The 15,355-nt window shown below is 40.3% G+C and overlaps 3 protein-coding genes across 3 annotated transcripts; all 3 read left to right on the plus strand.

Annotated features, from left to right (window-relative positions):
- The first annotated feature begins 4,535 nt into the window (after positions 1-4,535).
- LOC130050702 (S-antigen protein-like) lies at positions 4,536-6,598 on the plus strand. Its single transcript, XM_056150938.1, has 2 exons — positions 4,536-4,572; positions 6,015-6,598. Exons 1-2 carry the CDS (start codon positions 4,536-4,538, stop codon positions 6,596-6,598), a joined length of 621 nt encoding a protein of 206 aa, XP_056006913.1.
- A 3,322-nt stretch (positions 6,599-9,920) lies between these two features.
- LOC125665918 (uncharacterized) lies at positions 9,921-10,952 on the plus strand. Its single transcript, XM_056150939.1, has one exon. The coding sequence runs from the start codon at positions 9,921-9,923 to the stop codon at positions 10,950-10,952; it is 1,032 nt and encodes a 343-aa protein (XP_056006914.1).
- Positions 10,953-12,472: 1,520 nt separating this feature from the next.
- On the plus strand, positions 12,473-14,513 carry LOC130050703 (uncharacterized). The gene is made up of 3 exons (XM_056150940.1): positions 12,473-12,645; positions 13,235-13,718; positions 14,099-14,513. The coding sequence occupies exons 1-3, from the start codon at positions 12,473-12,475 to the stop codon at positions 14,468-14,470; spliced, it is 1,029 nt and encodes a 342-aa protein (XP_056006915.1). The 3' UTR covers positions 14,471-14,513.
- The last annotated feature ends 842 nt before the right edge of the window (positions 14,514-15,355 follow it).

Raw genomic sequence — 15,355 nt, forward strand, 5'->3', positions numbered from 1 at the left:
AGTTTTTTAAACTTACTTTCTTCCTTTTTGGAGAAATTAAAACTGCGAGTACCTGTTGTCTAAGCAGCATATAATACAGATCGTATTCCGGAAGACCACACAATTCTGCTTCCATGTGTAAATCAAGTGCAATGCCTCTTGCTGCTTCGCTAATGCCGGATGTTAAACCGGAGACTTTTAACTTTTATAACTGAATGATCAGCTAGGGGAGAATCGCTAATCTTTAAAATAACCCACATGTTGTTCTTGATTCGAAAGCTCTTTTTGAGTAAGCATCCTCGCTAGCCAAGGATTTACGACCCGCCCCGCTACTCTACAACCCTTGGCTGCGTAAGCACGATTTTCGTGTCAACAATTTCCTGCATATGATTGGATGCAGGTCAAATCCCCTGCATCTAATCAGATAGCGTGTTACGTTACACCACGTGCAAGACGAAGGAATGTGTAAAGAATTAGCTATTGTCTTCAAAACACTTCCATTTAATAAGATTTTCATAGTCTCCATACAACATGGTGGTGTGTAGACTGTGCAATGAGGCTTTGTGAAAAAAAGTTTATTGATTTTAAATGATTTGTATATATTATCATGTAACTCACTGGGTGCAACAATTTTTATTTTAACAACACACAAGGTGTAGTTGAAAAACGCATTTTCATTGGTTGAACATGATGTAATCCAAACAGAGTTTCTTTTCTCCATCCACCAGAAGACGCCACTCAAAGCTACGAAAATAGTGCTAAAGCAGCTAAGTGTTGTAGAGAAGCGGGTTGGATCGTAAATCCTTGGCTAGTGAAGATGTAGAGTAAGTTACTGCAATATATCACAATAGAACTACTGTTTATAAACATGTGTAGAACACATTTGGTGACGACCAACCGCAGTGAGCAGAAGTTGTTAATGTTCAAAACATTCGTTAAATTGATAACACAAAGCTACTATTTCATCACCTTATTCCAACGAAGTTTCAGATACACTGAAGAGTCACGTGTATATAGATACAGCACAGGTTGTATCACAAAACAAATACTCATTTCTTCTACTTGTACAATATTTATTTTGAATTCCTTATAGGAGCCATGATGATTGATCACTGTTCGTTATCTTCGCCTTTCACTAAAACTTAAAATGGGTATACTAGTATTTGATAGTAGACGGTAAAATATCATCGCGAGGTTCTTCTAATACGTGTAATAAAACCCAGTAAACCAAGTATCCGTTTCTGATTACAACAGTACAATATGTTGTTTCAAGATTCGCCCGAGTTAGTTCTCTTTGAAGAACTCTCGTACATAATAAGGCGCGAAACAAATTGTTCATACACGGGAGTGGGACAAATATTCATTACTGCGCAAGTGAATGTGCTCAGTAAGTTTTCGTCACCCAATTTCGAGTCACCTGATACACAACTTGAGCAAATGGTAAGTATCCAGGGAGTAATGAAATCGAACATGGGGTTCTTATTATGTGACGTGATTTCGTTGTTCGTACGTGCTCGTATCATATTTAGGATATCACTTGCAAATACGGTATTGTTTTAACGTTCCACTTTAGTAAAACATTTCTTTTGGTAACATTTTGTATTTCCTACGTTGAATTTTAAAACACGGATGTATATTTAATTGCTGTGGTAAAATTTAGAAATTCATTTCAAAATGATCTCCCCCATGCATAGCTCTGATCCTAAGACGAATTTGACTCCAGTCTTTGGCACTTTGTTTTTCTTTTTTTAGTTCTGACAAGTTTATTGTTATTTCGGATTTCCAATATTTCGGCTTGAGCATGACTGTTCAAAGATACATTATTTGTCGAAATGCGAATTGGTACCGTATAAGTTTTACATTTAAAGAGAAGCTGCTTTTAATACATTTTATTGTCTTTCTCACTAACTGTCTGTCCATTCTGTTCCATATAAGCATTCGAAGTACCCATTAAATACACCTCATACACAGAAGAACTCTCATCTCGAAACTATATCAGTTGTTTAATCAGGAAAATGAAAATTGTACTCAGTAATACACGAATAGTTCAAAAAAGAAAGGCACGTGTAGCAGCATGGGGAATTGAACACGTAGTGTAGGTGATAATGAAAGGCAAAGATAACGAAAAGTGATCATCTCGTAACTCCCACCTGGAATACAAAATAGAGAGTTGTGCAAACACGGACCCAATGACACACCAGAGGTGGGATCAGACAAACACGAACCCAATGACATACCAGAGGGGGGATCAGACAAACACGGACCCAATGACATACCAGAGGTGGGATCAGACAAACACGGACCCAATGACATACCAGAGGTGGGATCAGACAAACACGGACCCAATGACATACCAGAGGTGGGATCAGACAAACACGGACCCAATGACATACCAGAAGTGGGATCAGACAAACACGGACCCAATGACATACCAGAAGTGGGATCAGACAAACACGGACCCAATGACATACCAGAGGTGGGATCAGACAAACACGGACCCAATGACATACCAGAGGTGGGATCAGACAAACACGGACCCAATGACATACCAGAGGTGGGATCAGACAAACACGGACCCAATGACATACCAGAGGTGGGATCAGACAAACACGGACCCAATGACATACCAGAGGTGGGATCAGACAAACACGGACCCAATGACATACCAGAGGTGGGATCAGACAAACACGGACCCAATGACATACCAGAGGTGGGATCAGACAAACACGGACCCAATGACATACCAGAGGTGGGATCAGACAAACACGGACCCAATGACATACCAGAGGTGGGATCAGACAAACACGGACCCAATGACATACCAGAGGTGGGATCAGACAAACACGGACCCAATGACATACCAGAGGTGGGATCAGACAAACACGGACCCAATGACATACCAGAGGTGGGATCAGACAAACACGGACCCAATGACATACCAGAGGTGGGATCAGACAAACACGGACCCAATGACATACCAGAGGTGGGATCAGACAAACACGGACCCAATGACATACCAGAGGTGGGATCAGACAAACACGGACCCAATGACATACCAGAGGTGGGATCAGACAAACACGGACCCAATGACATACCAGAGGTGTGATCAGACAAACACGGATCCAATGACATACCAGAGGTGGGATCAGACAAACACGGACCCAATGACATACCAGAGGTGGGATCAGACTAACACGGATCCAATGACATACCAGAGGTGGGATCAGACAAACACGGACCCAATGACATACCAGAGGTGGGATCAGACAAACACGGACCCAATGACATACCAGAGGTGGGATCAGACAAACACGGACCCAATGACATACCAGAGGTGGGATCAGACAAACACGGACCCAATGACATACCAGAGGTGGGATCAGGTGCCTAGGAGGAGTCGGTCACACCCGTGGTGAGCCCTGTGTTTTGATCAGGTACAACTATCTAAATCAGAGGAGAAAGGGTTAGACATGTTTGGCGAAAGTGTCTGTTTAGGTAGTAAACAAACATCTAAATCAGAGGAGAAAGGGTTAGAAATATGTTAGATGATGTTACACCCTAAATTGTCGCCCGTCCCAAATCGTCACCAGCAATGATTTGGGGTTTCTTATGTAACAACCCAAATAGTCGCCCGTCCTAAATCGTTGCCGGCGACGATTTGGGCATAACCCCACACCCCAAATTGTCGTCCTCCGTGTTGCAACGACATGTATTTGGAAACATCATTTACATACCAACTGGCCTTATTTGTTTACTCCTTCTCTCCTCCTCCTCTTTCTTCTTTTGTGGTCCAGCTATAACCGCAAAAGGTTCTCTGGACTTTTACTTGTTCTGTTGTATATATTTTTAAGAGATTTATTATGCTCACAAAACACAATATTTATCATTGTTGTTTTGGTTTTTAGTTGTGTTGTTAATATTGAAAGAGTTATATTTGTTGTTGGTGGTGGTGCCATTGTTGTCTATATGAATTGTTTCGTCCAGTGAGAGAGAGAGAGAGAGAGAGAGAGAGAGAGAGAGAGAGAGAGAGAGAGAGAGAGGTCCGACAATAAATGATTTTGCCTTTTATTGTAGGGTCATTCTGCTGATCACCGGGTTGTTTGGTCTTGTTCACCGCAGATTTGTTAGTGACATTGTATTAGATTAAGCTTATTAGCTCTCTTTCCAGTATTCTCATTTTTGGGGAGGTATGTCAGAGGGTCACTTGTAATCTACATACAAATTTGGGATGTCAGGCGACGATTTGGGATGGGCGACGATTTAGGGTGTACCAGATGATATTGTCTGCTTTATGTACAAAATTAGTCGGTAGGGCGTTTGTTGTATGATCTTGAAGTTGTGGGTTCATTCCCCTGAACTCCTTTGAAATCAATGTCTGGATTTACGATGGACGTAGTACAACTGTATCATAAACAAAACGATCGTTTATCAGCTGGGATAAATGAGTATTTTTTTTTCAAATTGTCATGCAAGCAGATGCATGTATGTAATAATACTTTGTCGTTGATAATATTTTGAAACTATGTTTGATTAAATTTTGTAGATATAAAAATACTATGAAATTTCTTATTCAGCAGCCCCTTGAGGATCAAGGTTAGAACAGGTTGTCGATATTCCTTGTTTGTCGTAAGAGGCGATTAAATGCGGATGAGACTGCAAAATTGAGGCCCCGTGTCACAGCAGGTGTGGCACGATAAAGATCACTCCCTGCTCAAAGGCCATAAGCACCGAACATAGGCCTAAATTTTGCAGCCCTTCATCGGCAATGTTGACGTCTCCATATGAGTGAAAAATTCTCGAGCGGGACGTTAAACAATATCAAATCAATCAATCTTATTCAGCAGGCAAGAATGAAAACGAATTTTTTTATGTCGTCAGATGATTTGACGACCTTTTTGGACGCTTGTGCCAATTTGTGTTGTGTATGCATTTTGACTTATGTAGCCCAGTGACAGGTTAAATTGTCATCATCATAGTTTTAAAATTCAACCTAAACTGAAAAAAACCCCAACTAGTATTCTTTGTGAATGTCTAAATTCAATAATACTTTATTATGCAAGAACCTCTTATCAGTGAAAGACTAAACGTTCCAAAATTCAACACATAGTTTTTTTTAACTGATATCTTAATTTTAAAAAAAAACCCGAAATCAGAACGTAACCTCATCCCAGGGATAAAATCTATATTTGCTGAATTCAATTGAAGTGACACATTATCTTTATTGTCGTAAAAGTATGAACGGAAAAATAACACCCCCAAAACAAATAATGTAAACCAACTTTTTTTCGAGAGCAAATTTTTTCCCTAGAAGTCTCTCTAATAATCGCGAATATTTCTCGCCACGAACCAGTTAATTAATGTCTCTTGTATTTGTTTAAGATAATACAACTAGCGTAAATTAGTCACCGTGAAGTAGTTCACCACTGGTAAAGCGCTAAATAAAGTAATCGCAAATAAAAGTTAGTTTACAGCAAGGTTCGAAACAATGACAATGATATTAAGTAATCATTAGTGACGTTCATTTAATAACCTTTTGTGCATTGCCTCGTTTACTTGTGTAGTGTCATTGCGGGTTGTGTGTTCGTTGTCTCCCTTCTGCATCAAACCCCGATTCCCATACTGTATTTTTCTTAATGTCGGCACCCATTCAACGTCCCTTTATAAAATACATGTTAAACTAATTGAAGAAAAACAACTACATGTAATAAGTTAGCATTCGTTTATGCTACAGCGTTATTTTTGCAGCATCTTTATTCATGTACTCATTTGTTTTTTTCGTTTTTTCAGAAGTTCAAGTATGTAAACAATAGCTGGTCTTTGATCCGCGGGTCCTTCATACGATGATGGCTCAGATGTAAGAGGGAAAATATACGTTTCATTGCCCGAGTAGGAAGGATCGAATGACGTTGTTGCGCTTTTATCAGGCAATCCAGAGGTATATGAAGTTTTGTCAGCTATCTGTTCTAGGATTGAAGGAGAAGACGTCACTTCAAATGGTTTTTTTGTCGAAGGAGGAGGTTGATCATTGGATGAAGGTGGTAATGAAGAAAAAAGGAAGGATACACCAGATTCAGATGGTGAGGGTGGAGAGGGGGTAGGTCCGTCAGATGCAAGCGGTGCGGTTGGAGAAGGTCTGTCTGATGAAGGTCTGTCTGATGCTGGTGGTGAGGGTGGAGAAGGTCTGTCTGATGCTGGTGGTGAGGGTGGAGAAGGTCTGTCTGATGCTGGTGGTGAGGTTGGAGAAGGTCTGTCTGATGCTGGTGGTGAGGTTGGAGAAGGTCTGTCTGATGCTGGTGGTGAGGGTGGAGAAGGTCTGTCTGATGCTGGTGGTGAGGGTGGAGAAGGTCTGTCTGATACTGGTGGTGAGGGTGGAGAAGGTCTGTCTGATACTGGTGGTGAGGGTGGAGAAGGTCTGTCTGATACTGGTGGTGAGGGTGGAGAAGATCTGTCTGATACTGGTGGTGTAGATGGAGGAGATCCGTTTGATGTAGGTGGTGCGGTTGGAGAAGACAATCCGTCTGATGCAGGTGGTGCGGTTGCAGATGGGAGAATTGTATCAGTAAATGTCGAATCCACGTTTTGTCTACGACTTAATGCAATCCCTATCATAAAAATATAAAATCACATTTTATTCATCATATGAGTATTTTTATGTTATTGTCATATGAACACATATACAATATATTAGTCTACGTCTGATATTCATTAACTGACTGCTTACCACGATGACGAAAAGGACAAAATTATTGAGTGGACATGCACTAAACTCTTTATTAATTGAGGCTAAGATACCCTAATCCTTTAAATCGATTTTTGCACCTCTTACATTTTGAAAGATTCGGAATGTTACACTTTTGACCAAATTTATTATTACAAATCCTCGTTTTTTATGAAAGCTTACATATAATGGAGAAAATGTTCTCTCGGAAGGTTTAATTCCGCTAAGTGGGCAGAGAATGCAGACCATATTTCAACGGTTTTGATCCCTCTTTTTAATTTGTTTAAGTAAAGTATTTAGACACTATGACCTCGTGTCATACTTTTAATATCAACAAAAATAGTAAAATATCAGTGGGTGTGTGGGACTCTAAAATACGTTGGGATTCCAATGGTATGATGATCCACATTCATGCGCCAAAGTGAGATGGTGTGATGCACCCGATGGCCCACATCAATGCGCCAAAGTGCTAGCATCAATGGATGCAGTGTTTAGAAACAGATTGAACCAATGTTGTTTCACCAAAATATCCATGCAAAAACTGGATGAAGAATACAGAAGGTGGTAACGTTTATAATTACCAATAAGTTCTCGTATTATCAAACACAAAATTTTCAAACGCAAAATTGCATAGAACATTCTATGTTATTGCACCCCCTCCAGAATTTATAGCAAATGCATAGAAAGTAATAAATTTTCACGAATTAAAGCCTATAATATTGAGGCAAAGCAGGTCTTTCAATAACAGATGTACTTTGTTGTTTTCACAGTCCTTAACAATGTAAACCTTGCCCTTGCTATCGTCCATGTCAATCTTAATTACCCGTCCCTTCCTCAAGTATCCTGAAGATGTTGGGGCCAGCACAAAGAGATGAGATGGGTTGTAAGTCTTCGACTGCGGGGTCTAATACCTGTACATAGTGCTGGTAGAGGCACGGACATTTTGGAAAACAGTTTCAGTGGATATGTTTCACTGTCTCAGTGGTCAATGTTGTTACAGATAAATTTTAAACTTGAAAATCGTTAATCTAGACTTGTTTGTTTAATGTACAGGTCCCAGTTGCACAAAGATTTAAGCTTAAGTGACGTCTAGTTAACGGTATGTAAATGTAAGAGTTAATGGGAAGTTAACAGTTAAAAGTCAACTAACCTTTGTGCAATTAGATCCTGGTAATTTGGTTTGAGTTGATCAAAATCGTACATATTGATATTAGTGACATGTACATTTCACCTGCTTCAGAGAATACATTGAGTCACGTATTTATTTGTCTTATGACGGACCAAAACTGTTCCGGACTGGGGTTATTTGTCTTTCACTGCTTCAGTTTCTCCATGAAAAAAAAAACTCCGTTAGAGCAAATCATTGAATTTTATATGTTACACGCTTTTTCATTTGTTAAAAAATTATTGGAATATGGTATCCAACGAAAAAATAGGCCGGAACTATTTTCTTTTAGAATGTTGGGGATTCCCCTGGATGTTTCGCATTTATATATAGATAAGGGAATCCTGAAAAGAAAGACTTAACAGTTCTATCGATCTATATAAAATTAAACAAAAGCAAACAAATATCAAATATGAATAATATATAATTATGCAAAATGAAATAAATATGGCTATTTGAGGACCCCCCCAAACCCCCCCCCCCCCCCCCCCCCAACAACACACGTCTGCACCTGCAATTCCGGGCTGAGAGTGAAATGTATTCAACCGGGGATGACAATAGTCCAGTTTGTGCTTTGCGACAACTTCCTTCATGTCACAAACCTATTCTCTATAGAAACGTCGAGAGGCATAGAGGAGTTTAAATTACGACTCTGATTAGGTCAGCCTGCTTTCCTCTAGCTGGTCCCCTATTGTGATAGCTCCCAAGACCAGTCAACGTAAACCCGGAACAGGGGACATGTTGAAAATGGATTAAGAGCAAGCAAGTGATTTCCTTGTGACAGTTTTGTGCATTACTGCTAAATGTTTGAAAACAAGTTGTCTATTGCGTAAATCCAGACACATCTGAGTCGAAAGGTCGCTCGAAGCATAAACCGTCACCAACTCCGGCATTTACACGTTTTTCAGAATCAAAATATGAATGCATACGAAGAAAATAAGATGAAGGCTATACTTCTCGACTTCTCTAAAGAGAATAGTCACAAACCCAAATACGAGATACACCGCACACTGCCTCAAAGATACTGCAATATCGTAGCCCTTAATGACTATGGTTTCGAACTCCGGCATAATATGTTTATGAGTGGGCACCGCAACGAGGCTTCCGTACGACTTTACAACAGGAATTAACTGATAAAACTCGAAAAACCTCTGTAACACTCACTTGTCCACCTGGAAGCCGTGACAACCCTCAAGAGAACCCTGCCTGGCACGGTGGCACCCTACATCTTGATTATGCACGTGTCTCACGCTTTCCGTTAATACCGACATCGAACTTTGCACCTAATTCCAGTTCCACTCAACAAAATTCCTGCAATTTTCTCTCAACAGGACTTATCTCTAACTCATCTTTTAAAACTGTATTCTTCAGTCCACAAAAAACCCGTTTGCTCAACAGCAAACAACAGTTCGTGGAAGTCGACCATTAGGCCTAGCGGATTTTTCTTTTCTTTTTAAAGTTGTGTATTCACAAATTACTACGCCTATCTCGAAATAACATAGAGTTTAGTCCAAAAATAACTCGTTAATTCAACTCAAATCAAATAATGTGATTTAACCACTAGAGGTTAAATCCATTTATCAAAGTGATACGGAGCTTTTATTTTTTATTACTGTGCTATTTTCCGGCATCCCAAGGGCACTACCCCGGGTTCTTAGAGTCATCCATGTCACGATTTTCGGGATATTAACAGAACACAGCAAAAAATGTGACGTCATACGCAAAGTAGTCAGTCGTCTGCAAACAAATTCAAGTTAAGACGTGTTTGAGATTTCTCCGCTGAAAATTTATAACACTCAATTATTCATTTAAAAGATTTTCTTCACGATTTTCTCGTGCGATGAGGTAGCATTCTTAAAAGGTAATCGTACCATTTAAACTCTCTGATGGCCACAGAATTTGCAGATTTCACTCAGATTTAACTTTTCATTTGTTGGCGTCTACACGTGGCTCAAATCTTCAACTTCCAATTTTCCCATCCCGCGACATATAGGTTATTAATTAATTTCATTAGTTTCTTGTTTTTGTATTTGCATTACTCAACGAGCAATATTGACAATGCCAAAGAGGAAGAACCAACAACCCACGCCAGCAGTTAAGTCGAGGAGGCGACCAAAGGGCACTGATGGGTCGGACAATGCTACCTTAGTTCCTGCCCCAAGTCAACTAGCAAGAGAACCATCAAACACGGGGCCCCAGATCCCAACAACGCCATTTACCAACGAGCAATTGCTTCAGGTGTCACAAGCCGTGGCAGACATCATATCCAGGCAGTCTCAATGCATGTCCATAGAGCCCCTCCTGCCAAGCATGCCTTCGGAAAAGCCGAGTACAGGTACAGAACCTGAGATATTTTCTAGTAACTATCTTGCCCAAACGCAGAGTTATGACAATGATTTGGGGCACATGATGCCAAATAGATTGAAACACAAAATTGTAAATGGGGAATATATAAATTTGGGGCTGTTGGTTGAAAATTCTGAGGGGGTTGATCCCAACGATGACACTAAATATTTTTCCATGAAAGAGGGTAGCATTACTTTGGCCTCTAAGTCCAAAGCCAAGGTCATAACCGATATACAGGTTTGGACTGATGCTTTCCTCATCTACGCGTCAATATATGCTTCAGCACATCCTGAGAGCAGGGCCCAACTCTTTAAATATATCCATACCATAAGGCTGGGGGCAAGTAGAGTTAAGACCTTAGGATGGCGAGATTATGATGTTCAATTTAGGTTGAAGAAGGAGGCTAACCCTTCCCTTTCATTTGCTGCTATTAACCAAGAGCTATGGCTCCTGTACATGTACAGTACAACCACCACCCAGTCTTCCTACAACCAGGCATCGCTCCTAAAGTGTTATGATTTTAATAACAAGGGGCAATGTAGCAAATCTCGGTGCCAATATAAACATGAATGCATATGTTCACAAAATCACCCCTACATCAGGCATAAAACATCCTCAGGCACCAGTTTAAATTTTAGGTCTGGTGTTATGCAAGCAACTTGGCGACCTCAGCAACCCAAGAGATCCACACAACCAAGCTCAACTAGTAGAGCCCCTCATGCCCAGTCATTTAGACCTCACTAATATCGCAGCAAGCCCAGTCAAGGTGCGCATGTTGAGCAAATTATTGACCAATTACCCACTCGGTTCGGTGGCTTTAGAATTGTTGCAAGGTTTTACTTATGGGTTTAAGCTTTGTTATCAAGGACCACGTGTTGCCACTGATTGTAAAAATCTTAAATCCATGGCTAGTTTAAATTATCAAGCGATTCAATTAGTTGTTAAGGAGATTTCATTGGGTAGAGTTGCAGGCCCATTTGCCCCCCCCCCCCCTCTGCAGAACCTTAGGTTATCCCCAGTGGGCATGGTGCCAAAGAAGGGGGGTTCTTATAGATTAATTCACCATTTATCCCATCCCCCTGGAAATAGTATCAACGATCATATAGATAAAAAGTATTGTTCCGTGAAATACTCATCTTTTGACGAAGCATTAGACATGCTCGCAAGGTTAGGTCCAGGAGCCCTAGTAGCACGTCTAGATATATAAAAAAAAAAATGCATTTAGGTTGTTGCCAGTCCACAAATCCGATTTTCAATTATTGGGCTTCAAAATCAAGGGAATGATATTTGTGGATAAGTGTCTACCTTTCGGATGTTCAGTGAGTTGCGCAAAATTTGAGAAATTTTCAACATTTTTAGAGTGGGCACTTAAGCAGCAAGCCAATAGCCTTGATGTGGTGCATTATCTAGACGACTTTCTAATGGCAGATAGAGAGGGTACTGAAGATTGCGCGAGGCTAATGTCAATTTTCTGTTCCATCTGTTCCGATCTTGGGGTCCCATTGGCTCACGAAAAAACTCTTGGTCCTACCTACTTGGTCTTTCTCGGTTTAGAAATCGACACTGCCAATATGACAATCAGAATACCCCTGGACAAATTGCAACAAGCTTAAGACTCAGTTACTATGCATACTATCGAAACGCAAAGTCACGCTGAAAGAGCTCCAATCCCTTACAGGTTTGTTGAATTTTTGTATTAGGGCCATTCCATCTGGTAGGGCTTTCGTTAGAAGGCTATATGATGCTATTTGTGGACTGTCAAAACCACATCACAAGCGCAGAGTCAGTTTAGAAATAAGGGCAGACATTGTAATTTGGCTAATGTTTTTAGAGTGCTTTAATGGAGTCACATCACACAGAACAGTAGATTGGACAAATGATTTTGAATTGGAGTTGTTTACTGATAGTGCAGGAAGTGTGCAATTAGGTTGTGGTGCTATATTAGGTCAGCAATGGGCATTTATGCGCTGGCCAGCTCAGTGGGAAGGGTCAGAAATTATTAAAGATATTACTTTTCTGGAGTTAGTACCAATAACTATGGCTTTCGATATTTGGGGCAAGAAACTAGCTGGCAGACGAGTAATCCTTCATACGGATAATCTAGCCCATGTATCCATTCTCAATTCCAAAACATTCAAATCAAAAAGGGTCGTGTATTTGCTGAGGAAGTTAGTTCTCCAAGGGTTGGTGTACACTATTCAGTTTAAGGCGTTCCATATCGCAGGCCAGCATAATGTTAAAGCTGATTCTCTTTCTCGACAGCAATGGTCACGTTTCCGGGCCAGCTTCCCGGACTCAGAGGAACAACCAATAGCAATTCCCCTGTCTTTTCTGCAATTGATCTACAACGTAGATCTCAAGAGCTCTTGAGTTACTCCATTTCCGACAATACTAGGAAGTTGTATGACACGGCACTGAATGTTTTTAAAGCTGTATGGTCCGAATTACAATATTTTTTTCCATCTCGTAAAAACGCTATTAAATCATCGGACGTATGTAGTTATGAGGCTGTACGACATGCCATAAATTATTTCACCTGTTTTAACCCAAATTATTTGATTTTGAATCGATGTTTACAAATAACCGCGTCACTCTGTCATTTCAAGTGACATTCACGTGACCAGTTCAAACTTTCAAATCATTGGTGGTCTTATCTATGTAAAGCTGTGTATTTTGTTATAACAGTACCGTACCATAAGTTTAATAGAAATAAAAATATCAAATACCTCTTAGTAATTCGTTGTTTTACGCTCTTACAGTCTTAAAACTAGACAGTTGCGTATGAGTTAATACATCATGTTGGGATTCCCCTGACGCGCGTGGGTCTATTCATAGACGTCTATTATGGGATGATTTTTTTTATGTAGCCACTATATTTACTTTCTAAATAATATTCGCACTGTTTTCTTTTACATGCAGATGTTTTCAAGCATGTAATTAAGGAAAAGTTAATAACGTTATAAAGTAATTAATTTGCTTTAAAGTAATTGTGTACAAAAATAATACATGAACATCGGGTCATACAGCTTTAACATCTTTCGCAAGGCTTACTACCACGAAGAAAAGTGTCCTCCTCATTCCCACGAATTAGTAAATTTTGTGTCTTACCTATCATATAAGCAATTTTCTCCCAACACAATTAAATCTTACATATCTGGGTTATATTTTTGCAAGCTACACAATGTCCATGATTCAACTCAATCGTTTTTACTCAGAAAAGTCCTGGTCGGATTGACCCGTAAAAACCCGCGAGCTGACGACAGGAAACCACTTACATTGGATATCTTGTCGAGTATACTTCGCTTGCTGCCTACAATTTGCAAATCCCCATATGAATCTGCGCTATTCTCGGTCATATTCACAACCGCTTTCTTTGGGTATTTCAGAATGGGAGAACTGGTTCAAAATTCAGTGCATGACCCTGGCCATGCTATCCAAGCTAGGGATGTAATCTACCTAGAACACAATAATACAGTCCCCATTTTCCTCAGACACTCAAAGACTGACCAGGTGGGAAAGGGGGTAACTATAACGCTATCCTCTACGCTTCGCTATCATTCATGCATTTAAGACCCAAAATCCCAGGACCATTTTTTGTCACCTTTCGGGCAGACCAGTGACTAGATACCAAGTAGCGTCTGTTTTTAAAATGGCTATTTTAGGATTAGACACCCGATTATACAAAACCCATTCCTTCCGCATCGGAGCAGCTTCCTCTGTTTGGGGCATGGGAACTAGCGAACAAGATATTGCTAGTAAGGGCCGGTGGAAATCTCGTTGTTTATTCAAGTACATTCGGAAATAAGGTTCACTATGTTGTAGTGCCTCGAGCTCAGGAGGGGGGGGGGGAGGGGGGGGGGGGGCTACAGTATAATGATTAAAAAATACAGAATATTCACATTGTAGGTCCAAAAAGAATTTGGATCATTGGGTTGTCCATAATTAAGCATGCTTTTTGCTATGCTAGAACATCTTCATATGGTGCCAACCTAGAGTTAGCCCGCCATAATGCTACCATATTTTGGCAAGGCAAAGGGGGCATGAGACTGGAAGAGATTTACCCTAAAGTTAGGAGACTACTGAAAGTAGAAGATGCCCCTCACATACTAGTTATACATTGTGGGGGCAACAACATCCCAATGGACAAAGGTGCGAAATCAGCTGACTTGCGTTTCAGGCTAAAGGCTGTGTTGAAAAAATTAACAGCATTACTACCATCAACAATATTGATTTGGTCTCAGATACTGCCACGCCTTCACTGAAGGGGGAATAAACCAAGCTGCCATCGAAAGAATAAGAATTCGTGTAAACAGCCATGTGGCTACTTATATGCTTAGGTCGGGGAGGAAGTACATCAGGTATCCAGAGTTACATCGCGTCAACACGGGCATGTTTTTTAAGGATAAAGTCCACCTTTCCGACATGGGCAATAACTTGTTTTTGTTTAGATTGCAACAGGCATTGCAAGCCTTTTTAAGGAGAATTCCGTTCAGGTCTCCCCGAGACTTGGCGAAAACGGGCCATGGCTGCGCTATGACTGATTGATCATTCTTTTAGTCATAGTTTTTTATTTTCCTACATTTATATTGACCGTTTATAGACTATTGAAGGTCTATGATTTCTGTATTGACAATTAGTATCACCTAGTCATTTATGGCGTTATTGATTGACTTGATGAATTTTCACCCAGTACTAGATTGACAAGGATATTAATTGGTGTTGAAGGTGGCAGGGGAATTAAAATTTAAAGCCAAATATGGGCTAGAGTGATTATTCAATATTGCCTCATCGTGTCAAGCACACTCTGATAGTTATTCGTAACCGTGTGGTATTGTACGGGTTGCCCTACTGGAGGCGCAGCCTATGCCTGAGCATAGTCTCGTGGCGGCTATTTTGGCTCACCAGTAGCGCTCAACAGCTATTTGACTTTGTGTTTAAATGATTGAATTTTGCCATACTAGGTGATCAAACAGGTGAGCATCTGTGCCCAGGGCCCACCTGTTCATGCTTGTATTGTTCAGGGATGCCAGAAAGGCAATAATTGATGCCTGGCTCCCTTATTGTTATTGTAAATTGCAGCTGTGGCCAATATCGCCAAATAAAAGTTTTTCAAGGTACATTATGCCATTTCTTAAATTTTATTTTAT

This window comes from Ostrea edulis, chromosome 10 (genome assembly GCF_947568905.1).
Source record: "Ostrea edulis chromosome 10, xbOstEdul1.1, whole genome shotgun sequence".
Lineage (NCBI taxonomy): Eukaryota > Metazoa > Mollusca > Bivalvia > Ostreida > Ostreidae > Ostrea > Ostrea edulis.